Raw genomic sequence first — 26456 nt, forward strand, 5'->3', positions numbered from 1 at the left:
ATGACCCAGAACCTTTCCCTCCTCTGTGGTGACCCAGCCCAGTCAGTAGTGTCTACAGAGCCCAACCTGCCCGTCCTGGGCACTGTTTTCCTGGCCGGGCCTCTCCCAGTAGGCTCAAAAGGTATACCCCAGAGACTGAGGCAGCTGGGAAGTTGTAGGGCGGTCCAAGGCACAAGGAAGGTGTGTGTGCTGCCAAAGTTCCTTCAGGACATAGGTGTGACCACAGAGAAGGAGAATGGAAATGCTGACGGAGGATACCGGTCCTGACCACGCTTGGCTTCCATTTTATTGTTGGAAGGCATGTCTCACTCTGGAGTCTGAAACGATGGTGAAGGGCTATGGCCGGCGGGCTGGTCTGCTCTCAGCCAAAACCTCATCAGACAATGGGTTTCAGACGGAAGAGAACCCCTGGGAGTCCTGACTCACCAAGGCTTGGGCCTCATGTCATGATTGCTCAGCTCTGGAAGCTTCCGTGCCCCGTGGTCCTGCATCTCCACCCACATAGGCAAGGGAACTGGCTTGGTTACCCTGTCATCTGCTCTACTCAGGCTCTCCCTGGAGGAGTGGGTTCTGCCCAGCTTCACTCAAGGGTGGGTTTGGGTGCTCTCTACCCACCCGGACAGGCCGAGGACACCAGACTGCCAAGGCTGTCTCCGTGGCTCTGGAGGCCGAGCTATGGTTCAACTGGTCACTAAGGGCTGGACTGAGATCATCATACCCATTTTACAGATAGAGAAATGGAGGCAGGGAACTGTTCCTTAACTTGCTGGGATTCTCTCAGAAACCTGAGGTGTAATCCCAGCTGTGCTGCTTCCTGCAAAAGGCTCTAATTCCCGCTGGGAACAGTTTGCATGTGTGTCCCTGACCACTGGGATAAGAGGTCTGGCAAAGCAGGGGTTAGAGGAGGTGGACTTGAGGCGGTACGGGGTCACACCAGCTGCCTCCTTAGCCTCCAGGAAGGAGCCCACTTCCTCCAGAAGCCCTCAGGCCCTGCTGCTCAATGCCTACTCTGAGGTCATTCCCCAAGACCAAGAGGTCTCCCTCTCTCTAGACCAGACAGTGCACCTTCCCCTACCAGGTTCAGGGCCATAGGAAGCTGAGAGAGAAGGGAAGCTCTGCCTGGGACTTCTTCAGAGGAGCTCCCTGGGTGGGACAGGAGTGCTGAAGGGGCAGGGGAGGGAGAACTGAAAGTGGGCAGAGCTGGCTGGGACCATTCTCAAGAAACTGGATTTCCTGGGAGCCTGCGAGGCCTCGAAAAGGGATGTCTCCCCTCAGAGGCCTCCGCCTCAGTGCTCTTTCTCTCACCGGCCACAAAGTGGCCATTTCTTAGAGGCCTTGGGTTTGTGGAGAGGACCACCCACCAGGCTGAGGCGTGCTGCAGGCAGAGGGACAGCAAGTGCAGCCAGGAGGGGAGGGTGGAAGGAGCCAGTGGCGGCTGGTCTGTAGTGGAGCTCTCAGGCCACAGTGGAGAACCGAGGGTCACCCCTGCTGGCCACTGATGGGGGCTCCAGGCCCCAGCAGCTGCTGCGGCCAGGGGCCGGCCGTCAGCGGTCTTGGTGCTCCGCCTGGTTCCCAGAGACCCCTACAGCAGTGGGAACGCTTGTCAGCCTCCCTGGGTCCACTCCAGAGACAACACCTCCTCCCCAGCTCTTGGGGTTGGGAGGGTTTCGGCCTTCACTGACACACCCCACAGGGCTGGCCTCAGAACACAGCATCCCCGGTCATTTCTGTTAACGGTAAGGCTCCTCAGGGGCCACCCCTCCCTTACAAACAGGCCCTGCCACACCCGACTGTTTATCTCCTGTTCCTGAGCTCTGGGAAGACCAGCAGGGGCCCTCCTCCCTCACCCCTCACCCGGCCACACCTGCCCTGCCCCCGCCTGCACACCCGCCACAAAGATGGGACCTGCTCCCTCTGTCCACCATGAAAATAAAGTGCCTGGAGATGGCCTGAGGACAAAGCCACAGACGCACAGAATCTGGGAAAAACGTGGTGTGGAGAGCTTTCTATTGAACCAAGTTCCAGCGCCTGCTCTGCTCTCCTGCCCACTCCAGGGCCTCTCTGCCCCCCATTCCTTAGCCTTGGGCCCCGGCTCATTCCACTCCGAGGTCCTCCTTGGCCGTCTGTCATCACAGGGGACAGCCGCCTCCATGCCGCCCACTCCAGGGCCGTGAGTCCACTCGGGAGAGCCCTGCCCAGCTGCCGCCGGCCTGCGGGCCTCCTGGCCCCGGGCGGGCCCTGGCTTTCCTGACGGGAAGTGCCTGCTCCAGCCCCAGCTGCATCACGGCTCCAGCTCCCGGGAGAGGCGGGACAGTTCCCGCTGGTTGTCGATGACCTTCAGCTGCTGGACATAAGCCCAGGGACTGGCTGGACTGCGGGTGCTCAGGGACTGCTCGGAGCCTGCCGGAGAGGTGGGAGGGAGAGTGGTCAGGGGAGGACAGCCGTTGCTTTGTAGGGCCCATGCCTGCCCCCCCCATCCCGGCAAAAAGGAGCAGATGAGCCTTGCTGCCCTCCGCCCCCCACCCTGCCAGTTCCCACAGCCTAGCTAGTGGCCAGTCTGCCCTCTGGTCTGGAGCAGAGGTGTGGGGAAGGGCTCAGACTCCAAAACACAGGTCCCCATGATTTCGTACTGCATAACGCCCCTTTCACTGAATTCAAAAGCAACGGCAACTGAAGAATTTTGTGGTCATCATAAATATATGAAGCATTTTAAAAGCTCTAGGTGTATATGTGTCTGTCCATATAAATTTAGCTGTGTCACTGTATTATGGCGGCCCACAAGGACAGAGGAGTACGCAGGGAGAGGGAGCTATCGTCAGTGTGCTCACGCTTGGCATGGGTCCAGCGGTGTTCGTTGTATGATCCCAATAGATACATACGTAAAATAAAGGGCCAACAATGACAGCGCTGGATAAACCGTGGACTCTGATTAATCCCACTTCACGAGACTGAAGGCCAATTAAAAAAAATCGGGTCTGGGGTAAGCGGACCCCTGGTCTGGGGTCCAGCTCTATCACTCCGCCCCAGCCTTCCACAGGTGACTTCAGGGCTCAAGCCTGTTTGTGTGTCTTTAAGTTGGGAGAAGGTTCCAGCTTCCTCAGAGCGGTGGGGTGAAGGGCTCACAGCATCCTACATGCAGGTGCAGGGAAACGCCAGCGGAGCCTGCCCCGTCAGCGCCCAGCCCTGCCCCACTTACACGTGGACATCCTCGCCACCTGGCTGTCCTCGTGGAGGTGGGATACACGGCTTCTGAGTGGCGACAGTGGCACTGGGCGGGGCGAGAAGCAGGAGTCAGGGCCCAACCAGAGCCTGGAGGGGCAGAGGTGGGGGTGGGGGTGGGGGTGGGGGGGTAGGAATGTGGATTCCAGAGGGGTGGGGGCAGGGGACCAGCCCCTCACCATTGCTGTGGCTTCGGCAGTGTTGCAACATCCGCACGGCTCTGGCCATCATTCTCTGTGGGCAAAGTAAGGACATAAGACCAAGCCTGAGGGGCAGAACCCTGGCATGGCCTGTGGGGCGGCCACAAACCAAGACCCCTTTGAGTGGGGGTGTTCCTAGGGACTAGATGGGGCTGTATCTGCTTTGCCCTGACCCTAACCCTAACTGCCAGGTGACCAGGCAGTGGGAGAAAGAACAGAGATCAGGGAGGGCTTCGGGCTCTGTTTGCCGGGTGAGGTCATTAAGGCTGTCTTCCCCAGCACGCAAGGGAGTGAATACGTTAAAAGAAGTATTCATCTTTGTATTATTAATAACGGCTTTAAGTCAGCTCCCACCCCCCACTCCCTTCCAAGGACACAGCTATATCTCAAACCCACTCTAGGGGCAGATGCCCACTCTCCTTGAACTCACCATCTTTTCAAAGTTGATGAGATTCTCTACCAGTGTGTGGTTTCCTTCATGGATGAAGGTCATGTCTGCAGAGAGATGGGTTTTGCTTCAAGATCCCCAAACTCTTCCCCCCTCCTACAGCCCAGTAAAGGGGACAGGCCAATCATGGGAGCCTTGGGCCTGACCCAGCTCCACACTGCCCTCTTCCTCTGACCCTTCGGAGCAATTTCCTTGTATCTCTCGGGCCTCGTATCAGAGGCCATCTGATGTCACCAGCACTTGTCTCAACACTGCTTCTAGCCTGAGAACTCCTGATTCATCTGTGTCCCCCGAGGCGAGCACCCCAAGGGTCAGGCGGACATACAGACAGACGCGGACAGACGCGGGAACGGACGGGTGGAGGTGAGAAGGTAAGCACTAGTCCAATTACCTTTGAGAAGAAGAGGCATGAAGGGGATGATGGGAGGGGAGAGCTTGGTGAGGGCCAAGCGATAGACTCGGTGGTTCCACGAAGGGTCCTGAGAGGGGAGAAGCCTCAGTGAGGGAGGGACCGGACCACCACGCACCATGACACAACAAAACACCACCTGCTCGGAGCTCAGCTTCCTCTGGGCCCCAGGTCTCCCCGAGGCGGGCTCCGCAGCAGGCGGGAGGGAACCTGAAGCACCGCTGGTCACCTGTGTGTGAGGCTTCAGGGTCTTGGCCCCCCAAACACACTTCAGGGGTCCAGGGGTTTCATGGAAAACCCTCTCTCTCTCTCTGTCTCTGTCCCTCCTCTTGTTTTGTCTCTGTCTGTCCCTCTCTAGTGGGTAAATTCCTCTGAATCTCTTGAGGCCGCAAGGTACATTTTTTTCTCGAGAGCTCATAGCCAGGCTGATAAAAACCCTTTGTGCGAGCTCTCTTGAACACTCCCAAGACCTCTTAACTGCCAACAATTCCTGGCAGGGGGGTGGGAAGGGCAGCCAGCTCCTCAACTCTTCCCTCGTCTCTGGCCTCCTCTAGCATCTCCTGAGGGGCCACTGACAGACTCTGGCCCACCATGGGTCTGGTGCCAGGACCTGCTTCCTGGGCCTGGGACAGGTCTGCAGGAGACCTGTGTTCCCCGGATGTTCCCCTGGCGCTTCGGAGCCCGAGGCCAGACACCACATATGTCCTGTCCTGGTCCTCACACAGGACCTCACGGCCACAGCCAAGGTTCTCCCACCCCTGCCACACGAGATACAATATGCTCTGTGCCCCCCTCATTCTGCTAACACTTCATGCCGCAGCCAGCTCCCCAAACACACAGCCCAGAAGGAACCCGACTCTGGCCCCGGGCTGGGAACTCTGGAAGTGGCCAGGGAAAGATAGAGGGACTGCTGGGAAGCCCAGAATCAGGGTTTCTGGAAAGAGGAGCTAAGGCCCAGCACTCACCAGCAACCTCTCGAGGGCCGAGTACAGCTTCCGAACTTTGTGGGGCAGCCGCTGTAGAGGAGAGGCAGATGCAGCTCTCACTGCTCCAGGATGGGAGCCCTAGCCCCAACCCACACTCCCAGGATGGGCCCGGGGCCCTCCAGATCACACCTACCTCCCAGGTGTGGGCCAGGCGGCTGATGGCCGAGTTGCTGAGGCCAAACATGACAGCAAAGAAGGAATTGAGATTCTTTTGCTCCTTGAGGCTATGGGTATAAGATCCAGAGGATCTCAGGGGAAACAGTCATGCCCACAGAGTTCCTACCCAGACAACAGCAGGCCTGGGGCCCAGGATCAGGCCCGGCCTCTGCCTCTGTGGGGCCTGGGGCCAAACAAGGTGGGGAGGCAAAGCCTCTAGGAGACCCAGGGAAGCAAGGGGATGGTAGATTAGGCAACTGGGAACAGAGACGCCTCAGGACTCAGCCACACACACACCCTCCTCCAGCCCACAGACACTCACTGGGCGGCCAGCTTGATGAACTTCCTGAGCAGCTGGGCCCGCAGGCCCGGCACAGGGCAGAGACACAGCTCCGTGGCCACCCAATACTGGAGCTCATTGAAGCGGCGCATGAAACGCTCCAGGTTGGCCGTGGTGACGTCCCGCAGGTGCTGGGGGCCCAGCACGTAGTGGATCAGCTCTACCTGGGGAGGAGAGAGCAGGAGAGATGAGCCCACACAAGGTGGGGTGCCCCTGCTGGCCGGCTGCACGCCTCCCCTCAGCTCTGCTCCCTGCACCTGGTGGATACTGTTGAAGAGGCTCCAGTCGTGGTCTGTCAGCTGGCCCGCCAGGTCCTTGGCACTCACCAGGTCCAGCCCCTCCGCAGAGCCTATAGTAGGCCCCAGCTGCTCGGGGTGTGGGGTCTGTGGGTGCAAGAGAGCTCAGGAGGGGAATCCAGGGGACAGATGCAGGGTAGGAGGAGAGAGTTTGAGGCAGAGACTCCATGCCTATGGTAAAAGGGATGTCGGGGAGGGGATGGGTGCTACCAGGAGTAGGCCTCTGAAGGATAAGGCTTCCCAAGGAAACGTCTATCCTCTTGCCAGCTCCCCAATGCTGAGACCCCCCTCCTTGTAGGGCTCTTATCTCCTAGGGAATCTCCAGTGGGAGGAGGTCTTCTTTCTCCTTGAGAGCTCGCAACCAGCTCTCTCCCTTCCCCAGCTTCTGGAACCTTCCATCAGCTGAGGTCCACTCCTTCCATTTCAACCTTAAGACCCAGCAGCAGTCAGAGCCAGAGCCTCATCTCCCCTCTTTGTGACCCTCCCCTGCACCCATCTCTGCCACTCCCAAAACCCAGCTCCTCCCTGGCCCCCTGCCTGTTCCTACCAGCTCATGCACTTCCTGTGGGTTGACAACAAAGAGCCGCTCATTGAGTCCCAGGGATGTGGCCACACCACGGGCCTCTGGCTGCAGGCCAATGGCATCTGCAAAGAAAGCAGAGGCTGGGCTGGGGGTTGGGGAAGTGGTGGACAAAGAGGGAGGCCAGGGAGCCACCAAAGGCAGGGTCGGGGCCCCAGTCGGGAGGCTGGGAGACCCCTTCTCCCAATGGCCGGGCTAGAGTCCTGGGCAGGTGCTCTTGCCCACAACATCCACACTGCCCAGGTTGTGGACAGGTCAGCACACCAAGGAAGACAAGAAAGGATTGTAAGTGACACAGGCAATATTCAGGCAACACTGAAGTCTCCGAGAGTTTCCTCTGTTGTCACATGGAGACAGCAAGACCAACCCTGACAACTCACAGGTCCAACAAGCTAATTTATGTAAGCAGTGGCAATAACTAGATGAGGCAGGTAATGGCCTTTGAAAAGTGGAAAGTGCCTCACATGGGCCTTACTTAGTGTTGATTTTCGTCAGCAACTACTGAACGAGCCCGTGTTCTTAGTTATGTGGGAATCCCCACTCTCTAGGCCTGTAGCCTCCAAAGTAAGACCATCATGTGTCCAAAAAATATCAACTCTTCTCCTTATATTTATTTTTCTCATCTGTTTTGTAGTTTTACTTTGTGGATAGCTTCAGAATTATGTAATGTTAGTGTGGGAGTATATGTATATGACTTCTGAGCAAATACACAGATAACAGTGGGTTTGTAGTAAAAATAGCATTTACTGACATGGGAGGGGATCTAAACGATCTGAAGGAAGGTCAGTGCTCTGAACAGTCCCTGTCACATAGTAGGGTCTCTGGTTCTGGGGCAGCTGCAACTCTCTGAGTCGCCACCAGGGGGAGGTGCTTCCCAGAGCAGAACACAGGTGCCCGGGACTTCATCCCGAAGCCTCACTTCCTGAAGGGGGAGAAGGGTTTGCTTTTCTGGCCTCCGCTCCTTGCCATTATTCCCTGGGTGCCCCTAATTCTTGTCTACTCTAGGCTCCAGCTGTCAGGCCCGGGCTGTGTCCTTCACAGAGACTGAAGAGTGGTTTCTGATGGCCCAAGGTCCCTGAAGGGATGTCTAAGTAATTCTCATGCTTCCATGTTCCAAGCACTAACTTTGTGCCAGCCCCGGGCTAAGTGTTTTCTTAATGTGACCTCGTTTAATGGCCACAGCCGTCCCATGTGATGGGTACAGTTTTAGAGCTCATGGGACAGGTGAGGAGTCAGAGGCTCAGAGAGGTTAAGCACTCTGTTCTGATCAGGATCACACAGTTCGTCGGTAGTGGGTCCTGGGGTCCCAACCCAGGCCCAGGGGTTCTGTGGATGCTCTTAACCACCAAGCTTCTCTGTCTCACCTGCCACGCTGCCTCCAGCTCCTAACACATTGCTGCCCCGTAGCTGCCTCTCAAGTATGTGCGCCAACTGACAAAATGAATGAAGACTACCTAAATTCAAAAGCCAGACACTCTCATTGACTAGGGGAAATTGCCTCATCCCCTTGAGTTTCAGTTTCCTTGAAAGAAAATAGGATGGAAGTACCTATCTCATAAGGTGGTTATTAGAATTCCATGAATATATGAGGACGATAATAATAAAATTAATGTACGAAGTGCTGGGCCAGCCACTGTTCTAAACCCTAAAATAGATAGGCTCATTCAGTCCTCACAGTTCCTCTGTGAAGTCGGCACTCCTATCAGCCCCATTTTACAGATGCTGAAGAGAGCCCAGAAAGATCAAGAAGAATCCTGCCCAAGGACACACAGACAGGGAGCTAAAGGGCTGGGCTCAACTGCAGACAGCCGGTCCCAAGCTCATGCTCTCAAGCATGACACACAAAGCACTTTGGAGACATAATAAACCGCCCTTAAATGCTAACCATCACTAACATTGATGAAGGCGATCAAAATGATGATCTGAATTCAAAGGCGGGAATCTGGGCATGCACGGACGGAGGGGCCCCTCCCTCAGGGCCATCCCACCCAGAGACACAACTCACCACCTGCAGAGTTGACCTTCACCAGCACCTGCCCCTTGGTCCAGCCATCCTCCTGGGCCAATGCTGCCATCACCTCTCTCACAGAGGCCGTCACAGGCAGCTTCAGGGTCAGCACGGAGTGGTCCGGTCGGCAAATGTCATAGGGGACTGGAGAGGAAGACCGGGCTGAGCTGGAGGAAGAGGCTTCTTGGTCCCCCCAGCCAGAAGTGAGTGCGCAGCAGATGCAGCATGGGAGGGTCCCGAGGAGGCAGGATGGGTGGTGAGGGGAAGCCTGGGTGAATATGCTACCGGGGGGGGGGGGGGGGGTCCTGATTTGGGGGCGGGGGGTTCCTGATTTGGGGGGGGCACATCCTGTCTAGCAGCCTGGAACAGAGATCCTGAGGAGTACAGTGTGCCCTCCTCAGCCAGGCATACTAAGGTCAAGGATGACGGGAGCAGGGTGCAGGCTGGCAGGGACCACCAACCTTTGTCCCCAGCTCGAATGGCACAGTTCCTGCTGGGGAGGGGCTGGTCCTGGCCGGGGAGCCAAACGGGCATGTTCCTGGTCTGAGAGGGAGAGAAAGTAAGCCCTGAGGCACAGAGGGCACAGGGGAGAACAGGCAGAGCAGAGGCTTCTGTTCCCGGGAGCGTAAGACCTGCACAGGGCACACACCACCGGCAGGCTCTGCTTGCTGCGTGGACCTGAGCTGGGTAAGCATGAGGCACCAAGACTCCCTGAGGAGAGACAAGTCAGTGCTTCTGTGCCTGCGTGCCACCCCTTTTGCCAAATGGGCCCTGAGTGGTCCTGATATGAGCACACCTCAGCCCTTGGCCCTGGTTTTCTCCTCCTCTTGCTCCTCTGGCTACCGTTTGCTAGCTGGCTGTTTGCTGCATGCCAGGCTAAGGACAGGATTATTCTAAGTATCTAAATAGTCATAATAGCCCTTTAACAAAAATATTCATATTATTCCCATTTTATATGTGATAGAAATGAGGCTCAGAGAGATTAGTAACGGGCCCAAGGCCACACAGCTGTTTAGTAGCACAGCCAGAATCCTAACCTGCTCCTCCCCACAGGCTACTGCCCCATCAGGCCCCACAGCCCTTCTTCATGCGGCCCCCGCACAGGGCAAGGAGTGAAGGCCTCCACCACACTGTGCCTCCACCCACCCGACTGTTCCTCTCACTCCTGTACCGACTCTTCCCCTCCCAGCTCTGAATGGGGCCAATCCTCCCTCCTCATGTGCTATAGTGGCCGGACTATTCTCCTCCATCAGCCCTTGGGTGCCTCCTGCCCCTCCCCCCACAGCCCCCCCCACCCCCCCACCCGTCTGCCTGACCAGAGCCAGATCAAGCTTCCTAATGCAGCTTCAAGGCCATCACTGTCTGCTGGATAAATCACCAGCTCTTTAGCTGACCTACTCAAAACACACACTTGACCTTGTCAACCCATGGTTCCCACACTTCCAAGGCATCACACTGTTCAGAGGACAAGGACCAAACCCCTCAGCATGGCCTCCTCTGGTGGCTTCCTCTCACACTCCCTCCTGCAGGGTCCTGAACAGGTGGATTTCCCTCCCCATCGAACCGGACTGTGGGCCCCTTCTGCCTTGACCCTCCTGCCCTGTAGCTCTCAGCTCCTGTGGTCATGCTCCCCGATTCTGACCCCAAGTCAGCCTGCCTCTTCTCCGTCTTCAGAGACTCCTGCCTTTGCCATTAGGCATCACGACACTGTTCAGCCACTCTGTCCCTCGCCTGTCTGTGATGTGAGCCCCACATGGCCGGGGGTGTCTCACCCCCACTTCTGCAGCAACAGCACCTAGCAGAGGGCCTGTGAGGGCAATTCCACACTAGTTCCTGAGCACCCGCCACGAGCCAGGCAGCCTGGGAGCCCTGGGGAAGCAGAGGTCCGGGCCCCTCACTCTCGAAGCCAGCACTCCAGCTTGGTGGGATGGACACTAAGAGATGATAAAGAAGTACCCCACATGGTGCTAAGGCTTTGAGGAGAATCACAGAAGACACCTTGGCAGGGGAGAGAGTGGGGTGCTCTGGATAAGGAGATGGGGGACCTCTCTGAGAACCCAACATTTTCACTGAGATCATAAAGATAAGGATCTAGGGACGCCAGGGTGGCTCAGTTGGTTGGATGACTGCCTTCGGCTCAGGTCATGATCCTGGAGTCCCGGGATTGAGTCCCGCATCAGGTTCCTGGCTCCATGGGGAGTCTGCTTCTCCCTCTGACCTTCCCTTCTCCTCGCTCATGCTCTCTCTCACTGTCTCTCTCTCAAATAAATAAACAAAATCTTCAAAAAAAAAAATTAAAAAAAAAAAAGATAAGGATCTAGGCGGGCCAAGAGCCAGAGATAGAAATTTCCAGACCCTGAAGTAGAAACAAACTTTGCCTATAGAAGAGAAGGAGCCTGTGAGAGTCTGGTGGCAGGGGGCACACAGGCCACTGGGCACAGAGAGCCTGGTGTTTATTTTCCCAGGGCAGCACTCCCTATAACCAGCCCTTTCTCCTACTATTCCCCAAGAAATCTCGGCTCCAGCCACATGTCCTCATCCCCCTTTGCTCCCTGTGGTCCCCTGCCAGGGATGGCACTGGCCACCTCTGACTCCCAGGAACCCTGACGCTTCAGAGGCTGCCTTCAGGCACCATCCCGCCATCCCGGGAACTGCTAACTGGTTCTATGAACACGGATTACCTCTCAAATGCAACAGAAACCCCTTGGGGTGAGGTAGGGGTGGAGGGGTGACCCTAGACCTCTGTGTCTCCCCAGACCTAGTGGGGAGTTCCTGCTCTGTGAACACCTATCCCAGCCCCAGGGGTGTGTCTGTGCGTGGGGATCCTTCACAGGCTGAGCCCCTGGGGTAGGGGCTGAAGGAGGGGCAGAGGGAAGAAGCTGGGGCCAGACAGAGGTGAGAGGAGCTGGTCCATGCAGACACCTTCATCTGAGGAGATGCATTCCCACAGCCATTTTCCAACCTGCGGAGCAAGTGAGAAGGGCATTGAGATGCGGTGAGGGACAGAGCAACGGAGCAACGGACCCCTGTGGGCGAGACAGGAGGGTAGGGGCAAGGAGTGGGGGAAGGGGGCCTGGCCCTGGATTTCATCTGCCCTCAGCAGAGGCTCAGAGCTTTGCAGACTTGCTAATTTCCAGCCAGAGGGGGGCAAAGCTAGGGCTCAAAACCCAGCCCCTGCATGCTGGGATTTTCGCAGGCCAGCACCAGAAGGAAAGAGAGTTCCAGGAAGTGCCGTGCCCCAGGGCTCAGTCTGGGCAGATGAGCCCTCCCTAAACCTCACCTGGTCCTATGGGAACGTCTGGGAAGGCCAAGAGAAGCTCTAGGAAATGCACTGGGTGGGGCCGGCAGGACCGGGCACTGAGGATGCTCTGGGGTAAGTACATGCAGAATGGAGGAAGTGGGAATGGCAGGTGCGCTCGGGAGAAGGTGCGAGGGAGAAGGCGCAGGCACAGCGTAAGGGTGAACAGCAAGCGACTAGTAAGAAGGGCTAACTGTAATAAGGAGTCAAAGGAGCAGTCCCAGCCGGCTCTCCCAGGGCCCACGGCACCTGCAGGTGCTGCTGAGCTAAGGCATGGGAACACGCCATCCTCAGGAGATGGGCGCCGTCCCGGTGTTAGGGACGAGAGCCCGAAGCCCTGAGAGGGGGACCATGCCTAGAACAGCAGAGCCACAGGCAGTGCAGCCTGGATGGCAAGCAGCGTGTTTGTGTCAGTGTCCAGCATCAGCGTGGGGTTCTCCATCCCCCATGCACCACCCGCCACACATGTGGAAAGTTCACTTAGAGCCTGAGCATCCATCACCTGTGGTGTCGCCGCCTCTCCGGCCACTGCTCCCGCAGCAGGAGGCAAAGCCGCGTGTCTCTGCTCACCAGGTCTGAGAGTTTCTGGGAGGAGCCAAGATGCATTGGCTCAGAGGTAGTCTTGCCTCCCCCTGGCTGCCCAGTCTGGCCCTGCCTCACCCCCAGGTACCTGGAGAAAGCTGGTGGCCACCGGGTCCGCGTGGAGCATGGGACCATAGAGGGCCATCCACTGGCTGACAAGCCGCAGGATCTGCTGCCTCTTGTTACAGATGTAGGTGCTGTTCTCCTGCTCGCTGCCCCCTGAGGGCTCCGCGTGGAAGGTGGGTACCAGTCAAGGGAACCACAACGGCCGGCTGGCCAGGCCACCTACCACAGCTCGGGCAAAGGACCAGCAAGGACGCCCGGGGCCCGCGGAAAAGCTGGCCTTGGCACCAGCCTGGTCCTTCGGAGAGCTCAGCGCAGCCTTGTGGGGAGAGACCCCTTCTCCCTATTCTGCACAACCTCCTCATCCCCCCTGGGGCTGGAAGGATATTGGTGAAGCAGGGCAGCACAGAGCTGGGCACTGGGCATGAAGACGCTGTAGGTCAGGAGGAAGTCACTGAGGAAAGTCTCTGTAGGGCAGGAACAGGGGAACAGGAGGAACCTCAGAATCAAGACTCAGAATCAAGAATCAAGAACTCAAGAATCAAGACTCAGAATCAAGTCTGCCGAGCATAGATACAGACAGAACTGGGGTTCCCTTCTCCTAGTCCCATAGCAGGCAGTGTCCCAGCAAGGCCCAGCCCCTGTGATGGCACTCCCCACCCAAGCCAAAAGCACAGGAACAAGGACTTCCTGCCAACCGGCCAAATGGGCCAACTCAGCACCCACTAACATCACACTCAGAGTGCCTGGCCCTCTCCCAGACTACGCTGACCATCCGATGAGTCACACAGTAGATGGGGCATCTCTTGCCCCTACCTGTTGGGTCATGAGTGCTGGAATCAGGTCGCATGGCCTCTAACAGTAGTTCTAGGATCTTCTCTGGGGTGCCAGACATCACAGTATACCTAGCAGAAACAGCCAATCCATAGTACTTCCCACATCTGGACAGACATCAAGAATCATATCGCCCTTCCCTATCCACCAGCTCTGCCCCACCTTGGGGTTTAAGGGAAAGCTGGCTCTGAGGATGCATCTGATCCCCGGATGCCCCACCCCTCCCACCCTGGTGAGGCCAGCGAGCCGGGGTAAGACATGGGGGAAGGGAGTAAAGCCTGGAAAATGGAAGGAGAGAAGGTGGGCAAGAGAGAAGGTGTGCAGAAGGAGTGTGGCAGGTGTGTTACCGGTTCCTGCCTGGGGTTGGAGGGCGAGAAGGACCAGCTCCCTGAGAGGCTCTCTCCAGGACCAACACCACTTTGCCATGTTCTTCTAGCCTCATGGTCTTCGCCTCCACATCCTGGAGAACAAGCCATACCCAGTGCTCAGTACACACCGCAGGTCCTTTCCCCTGTTCCAGGACATCTCCCTCCACCCCCCTGGGCCCCACAAGGCTCCCACAAGGTCATTCAGCCCTTCTCCCACCCCATTCAATGCCCATGGCCTTGGATCTTCCCTACTCCCAGTCCTGCCCATCATGCAGCCTGAGCCCCCTCTTCCACACTTCCCTCCCCCACCTCCTTCTGTGGCTCCCACTCTCCATTACGCTGCCTCCCTCATGCCCTAGTCTCCCACCCGCTCTGTGCCCTGCCACCCCTCTGTAGCCATCCACCCCCACGGTCTCCCACACTGAGCTGGGGTTCTCCGGTTTCACTGAGCTTCCTCAGCGTTCTATGGACCTCTCCCATGCACCAGCCATCACCTCTAAGCTTCTCCAGCTCCTACCTCTCCATGCTCCTTATAGGCCTTCTCTGGTCCCTGCCCCTTACCCCCTACCACTTCTCCAGAGGAGGGTCCTTGCCACGTGCCCTGCCCTGACCACCCCCAGTAACGGCACCTTGATGATACGGTTGAAGTCCTGCTTGTCCACGCGGAGAAAATGACAGTTGTCTTCTCTCAGGATGATGGTGGCTGCCCGGGGTGCGTCGTTGACCAGTGCCAGCTGTCCAAAGTCATCTCCCTCGTGCAGTGTGGTCACCAGCCCCTGCAGCCAGCCCCCCCACCGCCCCAACCCTTGTCAGAGCAGATCCATGGTGGGAGAACCAATGGGCAGGAGGAGACCTGGGAGATTGGTAATCTTGGGTCCATTCAAGGTCCTACCTCGAGGGCTAGGGCCAGGGAAGCGGATACCACCAAGGAGGCTGGAGAAAGAGGGAGAACTCACCTTGCCATGGGTCACCACATTGACAGATCCTTTCCAGATAATGTACCACGAGGTGCCCTTGTCTCCCTGGCTGAACACTGAGAGAAGAACCCATTAGACACACCTGGAGTCACCCTCCACTTCTCTATGCCCTCTGCCACGTCCAGACCCCTGGTGCCCAGTGTCCTGCACCCCTTCTGACTTACACACAGTCCCCGCTTTGCTGTGTGGTTCAAAGAGAAGAACTGCTGCTAATTCCCGCTTTACCTGTGAGGCAGGGAGAGGAGGGTCAGTGGGGCGAGTCTGGGGTAAGAAGGGCCAGGTTAGCAGGGAGGTTAGGTTCAAGGACACAAGCGCCTGGGGTCAGAGATGGGGCTAGCTCAGGTGCCGGGGATTCAGCAGGAGACAACGCAAGCGAAGGAAACAAGCCAGGAGGGGCAGAGGGATTTTTGGAAGGATGTTGGGAGCCAGAAATTTGATGGACATTTCCAAGCCAGTGGCCGAAGGGGAGGGAAGCACCTGCTGGCCCAGCCGTAGGGGCCACAAGGGTTTGCAGGGAGAGGAGGTCCTGGGACAAGGGTGGAGAGAGGCGGACTGACCGAGTTTGACAGGTGGGCCACAGCCTTGATGTGCAGGAGCTCCTCAAAGATGAGGTCCAGCTCCTCGTCTGTGCGCTGACCCGGGCTGCAGGCACAGGATGGTAGAGAAGCAAACAATGGACTGCGGGCCTCAGGGCATGGGAGCCGCTCCGCCCACCACGCTCGGGCCCGGGGCCAGCTGGCCGCAGCGATGGTGGTGTCCAGACCAGGCCGGCCACTACTGCGTGTGCATCACGTGCTGGACAAGGGGCAAGTGCTTCGCACGTGTCAATCCCACCTGCCCTCGGGACAACCCTGTGATGTGGGCGCGGCACTCCTCCTTTGACAGAAGAGGAAGCCGGCATGGAGCGGTCCAAGGCTACCCAGAAAGTCGCCGGCGGAACTGGAACCTGAACCAGGACCTGCCCCGCCCACCCCCGCCCAGCCACCACCACCCCTCAGCGCACCTGCTCCTTATAGACCCCATGCCTCCCACCCCAGCTACAAAGGAAGAAACAGGTTCAGAGGTGGAGAAGCGGGGGCTCCAGGTCACACAGCAAGAGGAAAGGGAGCCTCTCAGAGATGAAACGGAGAGACTAGAGAGTCTTAGAGCCATGCGAGGCGGTGGGGTGCAGGCGGCAGGGCACCCGACTCACGGCTTGCGGAGGGCCACAGTGAGCAGGGCGTCAGGCCCCCGCTGGGACAGCAGGGCCACGGCCTCCACCAGCTCCTCTTCCAGCTCCCGGACACCTGTGGTCTCTGGCTCCGGCCCGGGGAAACGGTAGAACTGGGTATCTCGGTCCTGGAAGGTCCAGTCGTGTTTCACTGCAGGGCAGAGGCCCAGGTGTGAGGGAGGCAACAAATTGAGGCCGCATGGGTACGAGGCCCCCACAGTAAGGCCCACTGAGGCTCCGCCCCCAGATGACTGCCCGGCCCCGGGGGCCCCACCCTGGGTTCAGGCTCACCATGGTAAAGGGCACCTTCATCCAGCAGCACCTGGCAGATTCCCACAGCTTGGCTCCGGGACTGGACCCCAAGGCCCAGGGCCAAAATGCCATCCACCAGCTCCCGGCCGGAGCAGCATTGCCTATGAGAGGTAAGGGGACAGGAAGAGGGAGAATGAAAAGGCAGGAGGGTAGAGGGCAGAAGGGGGAACTAGGCTGGCAGCAGGGTGAGGCCCAGAGGCCTGAAACAGAGCAACAGGGAGAGACACGGGGGGCGGGCAAGGAGGCAGCCCAGGCCTCCACTCACCGATAGAGCCGAAGGTGGTACTTCCGGTCTCGGATAAGGGTTGGGCAGGTGGCGAGGAGATGTCGATGCAGCTGCTTCCCAGCCCTGAGCACCCGCTCCGTGGACGCCTAGGATGGGGAGGGCCACAGTTGGCTCAGGCCCTGAAGCCCTGGCTTGCTGTCCCCTCCCGGCTCCACCCCCTGAGGCTGGTACCTGCTCCAGGCTCACGCTGAAATCCAGGGACTCCTCACTGTCGGTGAGTGGTGTCTAAGGGCAGGGGAGAGGGTCTGCATGTCAATGCCAGCTCATGGACCTCAGCCCTCCCCATTTCTCTCGCACCCCTTGCACCATCCCCAGCTCCAAACACATGCACTTTAGCTACTCGGCCACCCCCGTCCATCAGGCATCCACCTCTCCCCACCCTACAACCAGACCCTTGTCTTTCTTCTTGACACGAGCACTGCACCCCAAGAGATGTGATCCCTGTTCTGCTTAAGCAGGGCCCAGGTGTGCCCAGGCTCCCAGGTGAACCACACCCGTGTAGGGGACATTGCTGAGAGAGCGTGAGGATGGGAGGGAAGAAAGGCCCATGACAGGTCAGGAAGTGAGCATCTTTGCTCCTAGCCTGGGGTCACACAAGCCTAATCCCGAGCCAGGGTTTGTCCCCAGCTGCGAGACCTGGGGACTCCTAGGTTCAAATCCCTGCTCCTCCATGTACTAGCAGTGTGACCCTAAATATATGGCTTAACTTCTCCCTGCCTCAGTTTCCTTGTCTATAAAACCTATGAAACACTCATAATAGCAATACAGAGGCTCTGGGCAGGGTTCTGTGAGTTAGTGTGGGTTGAATGTTTGAAGCCCAGCTTCGCACAGGGCTGTATGTACATGTTGGCTATTATTACTCATCTGTGAAGCAGAGGGCGGGCTGCTTGCTGGGAAGGCCCTGTGCTCTCTGAGATGCGGCTGCTAGCCCATAACCCTGCAAGAGGGAGGAAGTCTTGGCAGCGCCCCACCGGCTCTGGAAGACGGGATTTATGTAGAAACACTGGTTAACAAGGCTTCCATGCCCTTGGTATCACCTGAGCCATCCAGGAACCCAGGGCCCATAGGTCCCGGGATATGGGCTACAACAGCCCCTTACAACCCTTCTTTCTCTGTCAAAGGGAAAAATTGGAATTTGTAGATATCTCTGGACAGGATTCCTGACCCTCCATGGGCCCTCCCAAAGGCAGAGTACTTTACAGTTTACAAAGCACGTCTTGCTTCATGATTTCCTCTGATCCTACACAGAAGAGGACCAGACGGAAAGTAGGCGGAGCAGGGATGGTCTGTCCTCTCTGAGTTAGGAAGTCGGGGTGAAGAGCCGGTGTAACTCTGTCACTCAAGTATCTGACTACTTAGCCAGAAGGCCGTGCATAAGCTCCAAGGTGCTCACATTTTTGGTCTCACCCCACCCACCACACCTGCCTGGCTCCTTCCCCTTCCCCTCTTCCCCCTTCTCACCAGCTCTGTCTCCTGCTTTCCCAGATGCCCTCAGGACCCTGAAAAGGACCTGGCTGGGGAGCTGGGGAGCTGGGGAGCAAGCAGGCCCAGGGCCAGAACCCCCCCCCCCGGCCTGGTCCTGGCATCTTCCCACTGTGTGCCATGCAGAGGCCCGAAGTCTGGCATGCACAGGCGCCTGGCCTGGGGCTGGGCGGAAGTCGCTAGGTGTCCCTAGGGTATCCCTGCCGGGGTCATGGGGCCCAGCCTGGTGCCAGACACAGAGCCTTGGAGACTTAGCAACAGGAAATGAGGAGGAGGAGGAGGAGTCGGGGAAGGAGGAAGGGCAGGAATGCTACCAAGCCACCCCCCTGTGTCGGAACAAACAGTGCCGAGTGCTAATGACTTGTTGTTGTTCAAGTCAAAATGCCCAGGTGGCCCTGTCCCTGCCCCAGCTCTCCTCTGTGCCCTCGACCCAGGCTCCAGCCTGTGCTCCCTTCCTGGTATTATTCTGACCCTGGAGGGCACATTAGGAAGGGACGGGCCTGCTCCTGCAGGGCCAGGCAGGGCACACCCCAGATCCCAGATCCCCAGGCCTTGTTGAAGCCATTTCCGGCCCAGCCCCAGGGAATAAGCACCAGGGTCAGGGGAAGGGGGCTCTGGCCCATCAGAGCTGAGGAAGGTTCCTGAAGACCTCCCTCTCAGTCTGCCAAGGACAACACAGGAGCCCAGAGAGACGAGGTGATGGACCCAGAGTTTCATAGCTGCTCAGAAATTCAAGAGCTTACTGAACAGCCCGCGCTGAGCCTGGAAGGGGGTGTCTGTCTCCTGCCTCGCAGCTGGGGAGGAGGAGGCTCAGAGGTGACACAACCTGACTTGAGAGTTGGTGAAGAGGGGCTCCGGGATTCACGCTGTGCTTGTCTGGTTCCAAAGCACAGGTCCTCAGCCCCTCCACACCACCTCCACACCACCATCTCCCAGGCACCTCCACGGCCTGGGGCTTCCCCCACCTCGTGTTATGGACGGATAAATTCGGCCCTCAGGAATGTTCCACGGGCAAGTAAGTCTAGAAAACCTTGCATTAAACGAAGTTGCCAGGATTTGTTATCATAGTCCCTCTGAGTCCCTACCCTGTGCCTGTGCTCTGGACGGGGGTGGGGTAGCGGCGGTACTATTCAGGAAATACGATTAAGGCTAGGGGCTCCCAATTTAGACGCCCAGGTCGAATCTCGAATCTCGAATCTCGGTTCCCCAGTACCAGCCAGTTGTGTGACCTTGGCTGCTTATTAAACTCTGTGGGCTTCGGGTTCCTCATCTGTAAATCGAGTTTGTGATAGTAGTACCCATCTTATAAGGGAATTATGAGGGTCAAATGAGTTAATAACATAAAACACTCGAAGTGATGCTTGGCTTGTGGTAACTGCTTAGTAAATGTTAAGTAACTTGATTAAACTATTATTTTACGATGGGTGCCTATTACCCGGACACAATGCAAAACATATTGTGCACCTTGGCCGACCCTGTCCCTGATATGATAACCCTGAGTGTCACCACTCAGGGAAAGAAGTGGCTGATCTGGGTAGGGGTGAAGGCCCTTGCCTGCAGCATACCCTCCTGCCCAGACAGGAGGGACTTAGGGTAGAAGAGGAGCTTCTGGGCACCAGCACCACAAGCCAGCTCCACCCTCCCTCCCTGTCACTAGGTATCAGAGCCACACTGGAGAGGCTGAGCCAGAGCTCATGGAGACCTGTCAGACCAGTTCCCTTAGGCCATGGCTAGGGTCTCAGGCCAAGGCTATGTGTGTTGGGACAGGGAGAGGACGCAAGGGGAGGGGTGATGCTTTGGGGGTCAGTGTTATCATCTGTAGCCAAAGAAAGCACGCCATGAACTCGGCCGTCACAGCCAGACCACGCGGGACAGAAGCCTCACTTTGTCTCTTAGCAGAGACGAGTCCGAGCCTCTTGGATTTGTCACTTAGCCACCCTGTGCCTCTGTTTTCTCTTCTATAAAATGAGATGATGACATTAGTATCTGTCTCGCAGGGCTATTGTCAGATTATTTGATATGAGAAGGGAAAGCTCTTATTTTTTTTTTTTTTTTAAGGGAAAGCTCTTATAATAGTGCCTGGGACCCGGGCACCTGGGTGGCTCAGTCGGTGAAGCATCTGTCTTTGGCTCAGGTCATGATCCCAAGGATCCTGGGATCAAGCCCCACATCGGGCTCCTGCTCAGCAGGGAGATGGCTTCTCCCTCTGCCTCTCCCCCTGGCTTGTGCTTCCTCTCTCTCTCAAACAAATAAATAAGATCTTAAAAAAAAAAAAAAAAATAGTGCCTGGGACCTAAGTATTAAACAACTATTAGCTACTACCATTGTTTGGATAGGTTGGATGAAAGCATGTTTTCGGAGTTAGAGAACAGAGCCACCTCCCCCAAAACAACCACTCAAAGGGAAGCATCCCAGGCTTCTCTGAGCTTGTGAGACCCACCAGATGTATCCTGACCTTGCCCCTGCCTCTAGATAAATTGATCCTTCTCTGGCTCCCAGACATCGGACAAGATCTCCTCTCCCTCTCCAGGGTTCCAAAGGAGATGTCCTTCCATCCCATTCCAGGGTCACTTTTGCTATGGTTGGTAAGTCTGTTCTCTATCTAACCTCAGGCCGTCCTGCTGTAACTTGCTTTCATTTTCTCTTGTCCTGATTTTGTCACAACACAAAGTGCTCTCTTCAGGCCTCAGGAGGTTGATGGGTTTCCCCCCTGGTTTTCTAAGAGGCTGTCACAGCCTGAATGACTGCCAGCACTGTCCTCCTAGCCTCCACTCCTTTAAAACATCCACACTTTACCGGTGGTGCGCAGCCCCTAGTTCCCTCAGGTGAGCCCCTCCTAGGCCAAATGCATCATCCATAGGTGAGAGGTGTGGCTTTTTAAACACAGCGGCAGTGGGCTGAGACCACCATCCCCCCCATTGCCCAGAGGCAGTCATCAGGAGAGGGTGTAGCCCTTGCCCCTAGCCCTAAAAATCTAAGTTCCCTTTAATCACTCATTCCCACCTACCCCCCACACACTGGGTGGTAGGGGGTGGGGGCTGTGTTTCAGTGACTTTCATCCCATTTCTACTCCAGCAACCCTCACACCACCCTCTGGCCTCCCCACACACCCCAGTTCTTCAATTCTGGGGGCTGGGAGAGTCAGGAGACAGCCTGTGGCCTCTTCCACTTCCTCCCCCTCCCATTCCCCCTCCTGAGTCTTTGAGTCCCCAGGGATCCTCCAGTGACCTCACTGTCCCCGGCACCTGCCCTTTCCCCCACTCCCCATCTTGCTTCTACTAGCTGGGATGGGGACAGGAAATGCACAAGTAATTATAGCCTGAGAAGGAAGGAGGGAGGGTTCTAGCCCTCAGGCTCCAAGCCTTAGCTACCGCCAGTGACCTGGAGGGGTGGTGAGGCAGCTTAGCCCAGAAGGGGCCGCTCCCCTCTGGAGCCCCAGCTTGACCCCGACCCAGGCCCAAGAGACTACTGATCAGGAAGACCCAGGGAGGGAGGGAGGGGTTGGGGGAGAGCTAGGGACTGGCACCTAGATTATCCTCTCAATTCCGATTTGGAGGAGGAGGTCCCATCACCTTGGCAGACCTCATTTTGTCTCACTCAGCCTCATACTTTGATAGATATAAATGGCAGTTGGGCAAGAGGTAGGAGGAAAAGAGGTAGAAGGTGGTAGTCATCCTACTCAAAGGGACTTGCTGATAAAAGACATAGGTGACAAGCTCTCCCGATTCTGTCACCTGCTCCTGCTTTCCCCCTACCCCTTCGCCCAGGTTACCCTCCTGGCACCCCACATCCCCCACCAAAGCTGTCCCGTGGCCCACACAATAGACACACGCGAAATCTCAGGGGAAGGAACTCTGGGGACTCTGGGTGGTCAGAGAGAGCTGGAGAGAGCTTCTCTCCTGATCTGAATCCCGTTGCCCACCCTGCGCCCCACAGCTCTGCTCACTCCTGCCCTCTCCTTCATTCTCACAGCTCCAGGAGGCTCTTTGGCAAAGGCAGACTCCGGCTCCCGTCTCCAAACTTCACCAAAGCCTCCCTTGAGACCCCAGAGACAGATGCCAGGCAGTGTTCATACGACCACTTCACCCCAAGATCCAGCAGAATTGGCACAGTTCGGCGGCTCGCCATCGGAGAATGTTGCCGCGGTGAGAGAGCCAGAAGAGCAACGAAGCTTACCTCACCCTCCACCTTGACCTGCCCGCATCTCCCACATGCCTCCCACCACCACCTGGAGAACACACGAGCTTCCTAACTCGGGATGCACAGAAGTGACAGGTCGATGACAAATCCCCTTCCCCCACGCCAGCAGGGGCAGGGGTGAGTACCACTCGCAGGAAGACACGCATGGGGCGGCTGTGTACGCCACCCACACGCACAGCAGCCCACCTGCTCTCCGCACTGTGCAGCCCAGCAGCGGCCCCTCCACCCCTAGTGGCGTACTCTTTCTCGCAGTCCAGGCCCTCCGGTCCCACCGCCTGGCCCTAGCTCGGCAGCTGATAGGCACTCACCCAGCGGAGCCCCTGGATGCGGCTGGGACGCTGGTGCTCCAGCAGCAGCTGGTAAGAACAGCTTCGGGGACGGTGCACCCTCTTCAGCACCATGTTGAACAGGGTCCCCTCCGGCACCACGTCCGGGAGGCCTCCCACCTGTGCCGCTCCTAGAGAGGGGGTGTCGTCCACAGCCAGGCCCACCTGCCAGCGGCTCTCACCTGGCCAGCCCACCTGTGACGCAGGGAGGAAGGCAGAGAGCCATGGGGCTGGGGCTGGGACCGGGGCAACTGGACCAGGGCGCAACTGCCCCAGGCAGAACCACTTCCTTTGAGTCCTCTGGACTGGTCAGGCGGAGGTGCTGCAACCCTGCCAGGAGCCGGGGGAGGGACAGGAAGACCTTCACTGGGGCCTGCCGGTCTGGCGCACTTCGGGGTCTCCAGCTGGCGGCCGGAGATCAGGCCTTTCTTCCCTGTCTCCTTTGGACTTCTGCCCCACCCCACAGCCCATAGCCCTGAAGGGATCTCCGCCACCTCCCAGTATGAGGCTACGGACTCACTGGATCCCCCAGAAACACAGCTCTAGCTCAAACCCTTCTTCTCCCCTTTTCCTTCACCCCTGGCCAGCCCTCTCTCTCCCGCCCAAACACCCCACGCACCCTGTCAGCTTCCTCTTCTGTTCCTCCCCACCCTGACCCCCCACCTTACCCACCTTCATGTTCCTGCTCAAGCTCGCACAGCCCTGCGGGCTCTAGCGAAAGGCTGGGGCGGGGGGAGACCCTCAGCGAGACCCCGAATGCTCCTAGAAGGGCGTGGGCTGGAAGCCCCAGGCGAAGTGACCAGGGTAATTCCTAGCTGGACCCGCCGCCAGGGCAACGGGCGGGGTGGAGAAGCTCCTTTTAGGTGCGTAGAGGGCAGGGGGCGTGGGGGGGAGCCCCCCCTGCGGCAAGGAGCCCCAAACCTCCACCTCCGTCCCAGACAAATGAGCCAGCTGGCACCGGGCACTGAAGCGAGGCTGCAGCTGGCACTGGTCCGGGCGGGAGCTGTCACACCCCCCTGCGCTCCCCGCCCCCTTCCCCTCCCCGGGACCGCCTGAGAGGGCGGAGAGGAGGCGCCGGGCCTGACGGTGGGGGAGGGTGTAGGGAAGGGGGCGGGCATGGGCCGGGGGTGGAGTCCGGACTCGGGGGTAGTAGGGCGGGGGCCAGCTTGAGACCCGAGAAACCCCAGGGGGCAGGAGCGGCCCCGGCTTGTGTGCCAGGGCCGCCGCGGCCGCGGTGTCGGGGTACGGGTCGTGAGTGGCGGCACCGGCCGCCACGTGGCCGGGAGGAGAAATGCAAACAAGGAAACCGGGGTGAAGAGGGAGGGGGGTGAGTCATTGCGGCCCCACCCGGGAGGGAAATCCGGGCTGGGGCCGCTTCCCGGCCGGGGGCGTCCTGCCTCCTGTTTCGGTTAAGGGTCTCGAACAGCTCGGGGGAGGGACTGGGCTGCTTTCCCGTGGGGAATCCCGCTGCCGAGCCTCCCCTCCCCAAGACACACACACGCACGGACGCGGGTGGGGAAATTGAGGCCGAAGACGAAGAGCTGCTCTCCAGGAGGGATGGAGGCCGGAGTTGTGGCGGAGCTGTGGAAAAGAGGGGGTTTTCGAGAACCACGCCCGCAGCCCGCTCCCAGGCTGCCGGGCGGCTGGAGGCTGAGCCTCGGGATTCCAGAGTCCTCTGCAGGCTCTGGACCAAAGGCCCGTCGCCTTCCTGGGCTTCAATGTCCACCACCGCGCAGATGGCCCAGAGCCGCCCTCTTCGCCCCACTCCAGCTTCGGAGAAGGAGGGGAGACAGTGGCCCCTCACCGCGACACCCGAAGCGCCCAGTAATTGGTCAGGACAGGGATGAGGGTTTTGAAGGGAGTTGCACACCCTGTCCCCAGCCTCCTAGGACTCAGGTTTTTGGCCCAGTCTCTGTCCCTTGCATTTTGCTGCTGTGCCTGCCTGAATTGGGGACTAGCCATACCTCCTGTTTGAAACGCTGAGCCCCCATCTCCCACCCGCGATTATTTTCTCGAAGAGAGTTTATAATGGTGATTAAAATCTCAATTCTAATATGTATTTTAAAATCCACCTAGGAGCTTATGAAAATGAAAGTTTTATCCTCCCCGGCTTCCCCCAATTCAGATTCCGTTCTATTGGCATGAAGTGGAAAATCTGTATTTTGAGCAAATATCCCAAGGTCGTCTGCTGGGTTCACATTTTCAGAAATAATGGTGGAGTTTTTCAGGGGAGAGGGGGAGCCTGAGAATAAATTTTGCTCCACACCGAAACCCAGCCACCAGTACCCCATCCCCCTACACCAACACGTTCTGGGAATTTGGGAGAAGGGAGAACAGCTTAGCTGTTGGCAGGAAAGAATAACAGGCCGGGGGCACAGGGGTGCATGCCGAAGTGAGTTGAGGGGAGTGGAAGTTTTAGGTTGCTGGGGCTAGTGACCTGATCTAGAAGGTCTTACAGAGGAGTTCCAAGGGACTGGCAGTGGGGTCAGAAAGGGGTCCCCCATTTTGTCTTTATACCTGCCCTTACATGGGCAGGTGGAAAAGGAGCTGGAAAGTGGAACAGGACATCTGCGTACCTGCAGACCTCTCAGGAAGCCATGAGAGCCTGTAGGTGCCTGGCAGCCTTCCAAGTGCTTCATGTATGTAATCTCTGCCGCTCGCCACCCAGTGAACCCACACTACCCTTATTCCCACTTTCTATGCATGGGGAAACCGAGGCTCTGAGGTATTAAGTGACTGGCCAAGGTGACACAGCTAGCAACTGATGAGCTGGGGCTTCAGTCCAGGTTGCCAGGACCCACATGCCCCGCATGTTATTCTGCATTGTGTATTCATCATATTCGTTCTCCTAATCTGGACTCTACGCCTAAAAGAGAAAGCTGTGGAAAGAGAAACTGAGCATGCCTGCAGGGGTTGGGAGGTCCAAAGAAAGCCATTCAAATGGATGCAAGTGGAAGTATCTCAGACCTACTTTCCCCTTAGCTACGTTCTCCTTCAACATTACTCTTTCCTTGCTTTTCTTTTCTCTGGGCTCTTTCTCATTTCCCCTCTCCTGGGAGACCTAGAGGTCTCCATTCTCATTACCTGAAGGCAAAGCCCCCTGCCCTCTCCTGCCCGCACCCCCAGGCAGCTGATGGGCCCAGGGTTTTCCTGGTTTTTCCTTCTCCGGATTCCTGAGTGAGGGCTGCCTGGTAGAATGACCACAAAACAGATGTTTAATCAGGGCTGAGGCCTGCAGGTGGCAGGGGACAAGGGGAGTGTGTCTGAGGAAGATATCCCAAGACAGACAGTGAGACATCTTGGGAAACCATCGTGCCCTGCCTGGGGCAGCCTCCACCCTCCTCCGACTGTCATCAGATGCCTGGAGGTGTGTTAGGACAGATCAGTGATAACAGTTACCCTACCTCAGGCCCTGCTCTTGATTCATAATGTACATGCACATTTTTAATCATTACAACAGTCCTATGAGATAGGTCTTATTGTCATCCCATTTCACAGATGCGGAAGTTGAGACACAAGAAGGTTAGATGGCCTACCCAAGCTCCCCCCTAACTAGGAAAATGGAGAGCAGTGGGTTCTACCCAAGCCAGCAGGAGTCCTGTATGCTCTGTCATTCTGCAATCCTCCCTCTCAAATACATCGCCAGTTCCCACAATGGGGAAAAAGCCTTTACCCAGAGTCACTCCCCACATAGCTGGGTGCATGGGCTCCAGAAGGAAGGGGAAGGAGAGGCACATGATGGAAGCTGAAGGGCAGGCCCCTTGTCGCAGTCTCCCCATATAAGGAACTCTCTGCTGGGGTCTGAGCCTCCTCCAGCTCTGCCCTGTTCCCTTCAGGAGGATGGTAGAGGACTGCAGAGCCCCCCAGGAATAATGG

At 57.6% G+C, this 26456-nt stretch overlaps 1 protein-coding gene across 2 annotated transcripts; it reads right to left on the reverse strand.

Moving 5' to 3' along the window:
- Window positions 1-255: 255 nt before the first annotated feature.
- RAPGEF3 (Rap guanine nucleotide exchange factor 3) lies at window positions 256-23565 on the reverse strand. 2 transcript variants are annotated; one of them, XM_044226584.1, is made up of 28 exons: window positions 23253-23565; window positions 22563-22711; window positions 16744-16797; window positions 16552-16658; window positions 16266-16387; window positions 15957-16125; window positions 15322-15406; window positions 14929-14989; window positions 14744-14820; window positions 14417-14563; window positions 13767-13879; window positions 13402-13490; window positions 12974-13052; window positions 12611-12761; window positions 12443-12525; window positions 11565-11604; window positions 9104-9185; window positions 8640-8786; window positions 6602-6699; window positions 6016-6141; window positions 5741-5922; window positions 5396-5486; window positions 5242-5292; window positions 4259-4346; window positions 3850-3914; window positions 3399-3453; window positions 3197-3268; window positions 256-2400 (listed from the first exon to the last, which is right to left on the reverse strand). In XM_044226584.1, exons 2-28 carry the CDS (start codon window positions 22653-22655, stop codon window positions 2282-2284), a joined length of 2646 nt encoding a protein of 881 aa, XP_044082519.1. In that variant the 5' UTR covers window positions 22656-22711; window positions 23253-23565; the 3' UTR covers window positions 256-2281. The 2 variants fall into 2 exon arrangements, with proteins under 2 accessions (XP_044082519.1, XP_044082518.1); XM_044226583.1 differs by having other exon boundaries at window positions 22563-22775; window positions 23253-23564.
- Between the last annotated feature and the right edge of the window lie 2891 nt (window positions 23566-26456).

Source organism: Neovison vison, chromosome 12 (genome assembly GCF_020171115.1).
Source record: "Neovison vison isolate M4711 chromosome 12, ASM_NN_V1, whole genome shotgun sequence".
Classification (NCBI taxonomy): domain Eukaryota; kingdom Metazoa; phylum Chordata; class Mammalia; order Carnivora; family Mustelidae; genus Neogale; species Neogale vison.